General features: G+C 58.9%; 1 protein-coding gene across 3 annotated transcripts in view; it reads right to left on the reverse strand.

The window, feature by feature from the left end:
• KIAA0319L (KIAA0319 like) overlaps nt 1–1077 on the reverse strand; it is a 54378-nt gene extending 53301 nt beyond the window's left edge. For 2 of the 3 annotated variants that reach the window (XM_025208038.1, XM_006027012.3), the window contains exons 1-2: nt 997–1077; nt 144–310 (exon numbers count right to left, since the gene is read on the reverse strand). In XM_025208038.1, the coding sequence (XP_025063823.1) occupies nt 144–285 (142 nt within the window). In that variant the 5' untranslated portion in view covers nt 286–310; nt 997–1077. The other variant, XM_025208039.1, reaches the window with a different exon arrangement.

The following is a 1077-nucleotide window of genomic DNA, read 5'->3' on the forward strand; positions in this document are numbered from 1 at the left end:
TCTTCCTTCAGATTGGTTTCAGCTCTTGCACCAGCTCGAGCGCAAGAGCTGAATTCACACTGAACCCCCAGCCGTTAACGTAAAGTAAAGGGCTACGTCCACGTCGTGACACAGAAAGAGTTCACCGAGACCGGGATAGTCACCTGTAGACGTGCACAGCGCATTCAGGCAGGCACACACGTAGAACAGGTGCAGCTTTCCCAGCCACTTTGCATGTTTTCCCAGGCAACATCCAGATAAACCACGAGAGCTGATGCTGAATTTGGCTTCCAACCTCCTCTCCATGGCCTCCGCGGGCAGAATCAGGGCTCTGTAAGGACACAGGACAGATCACGACACTTGCCGGCGATAAACAGCCAGTTCTTTGCAGAGGGAATGAGGGGAACGGGCGTGTTTAACTTTCTCCCTCACGACTCGGAGCAACCGCAACGAAGTGATTACCGCTATTACGATGGGTCTGATACCAAACCCACGGTCCTCGACTTACAACGTTTCAAGTGACAACGTTTATAAACGGACGCCCCGTTTCAACGTTTGACCCCACGCCGCGTCGCCCGCCTGCCCGCCCTGCACAACGTCTGCCCAAACTCCCTCGGACGCTTTCTTTTAAGACAGCAGGCGAGACTCCAGAAAAACCTGCGGCCGAGACTCCTGCGACGACCCCGGCCAAGAGCCCGTCCCCTCAAAGGAGTCCTTCCAAAGCAACACGATTGCTATTTACAACCGAAATGCATTAACGACCCATCGATCATTGATCGAGGGCAAAATCCCGGGTTATGTGTGGGGAGCACAAGGTGCAGGGTCTCGGTTCAGGACCCAACCCCCCGTTTATACCGTTGTTTCCCGTGGGAACAATCGGTTGCTCGGAGCGACGGCGCCGGGGAGGCAGAAGCGAGGCGGGAAAGAGCCCGCGGAGCGCGACAGGAACCCCCCGCCCCCACTTGGCCACTCGGAGGGGCTTCCACACGAGCTCCGGGGACGGAGGGAGACACGTACCGCGGGCGCTGGCGGCGGCGTCAGGCGGACGAGGCCCCGCGGCCATGGGGCAGGGCAGGGCAGGGCAGGCTGCGGCTCCTG

The sequence above is a fragment of the Alligator sinensis genome, unplaced genomic scaffold (genome assembly GCF_000455745.1).
Source record: "Alligator sinensis unplaced genomic scaffold, ASM45574v1 scaffold547_1, whole genome shotgun sequence".
Lineage (NCBI taxonomy): Eukaryota > Metazoa > Chordata > Crocodylia > Alligatoridae > Alligator > Alligator sinensis.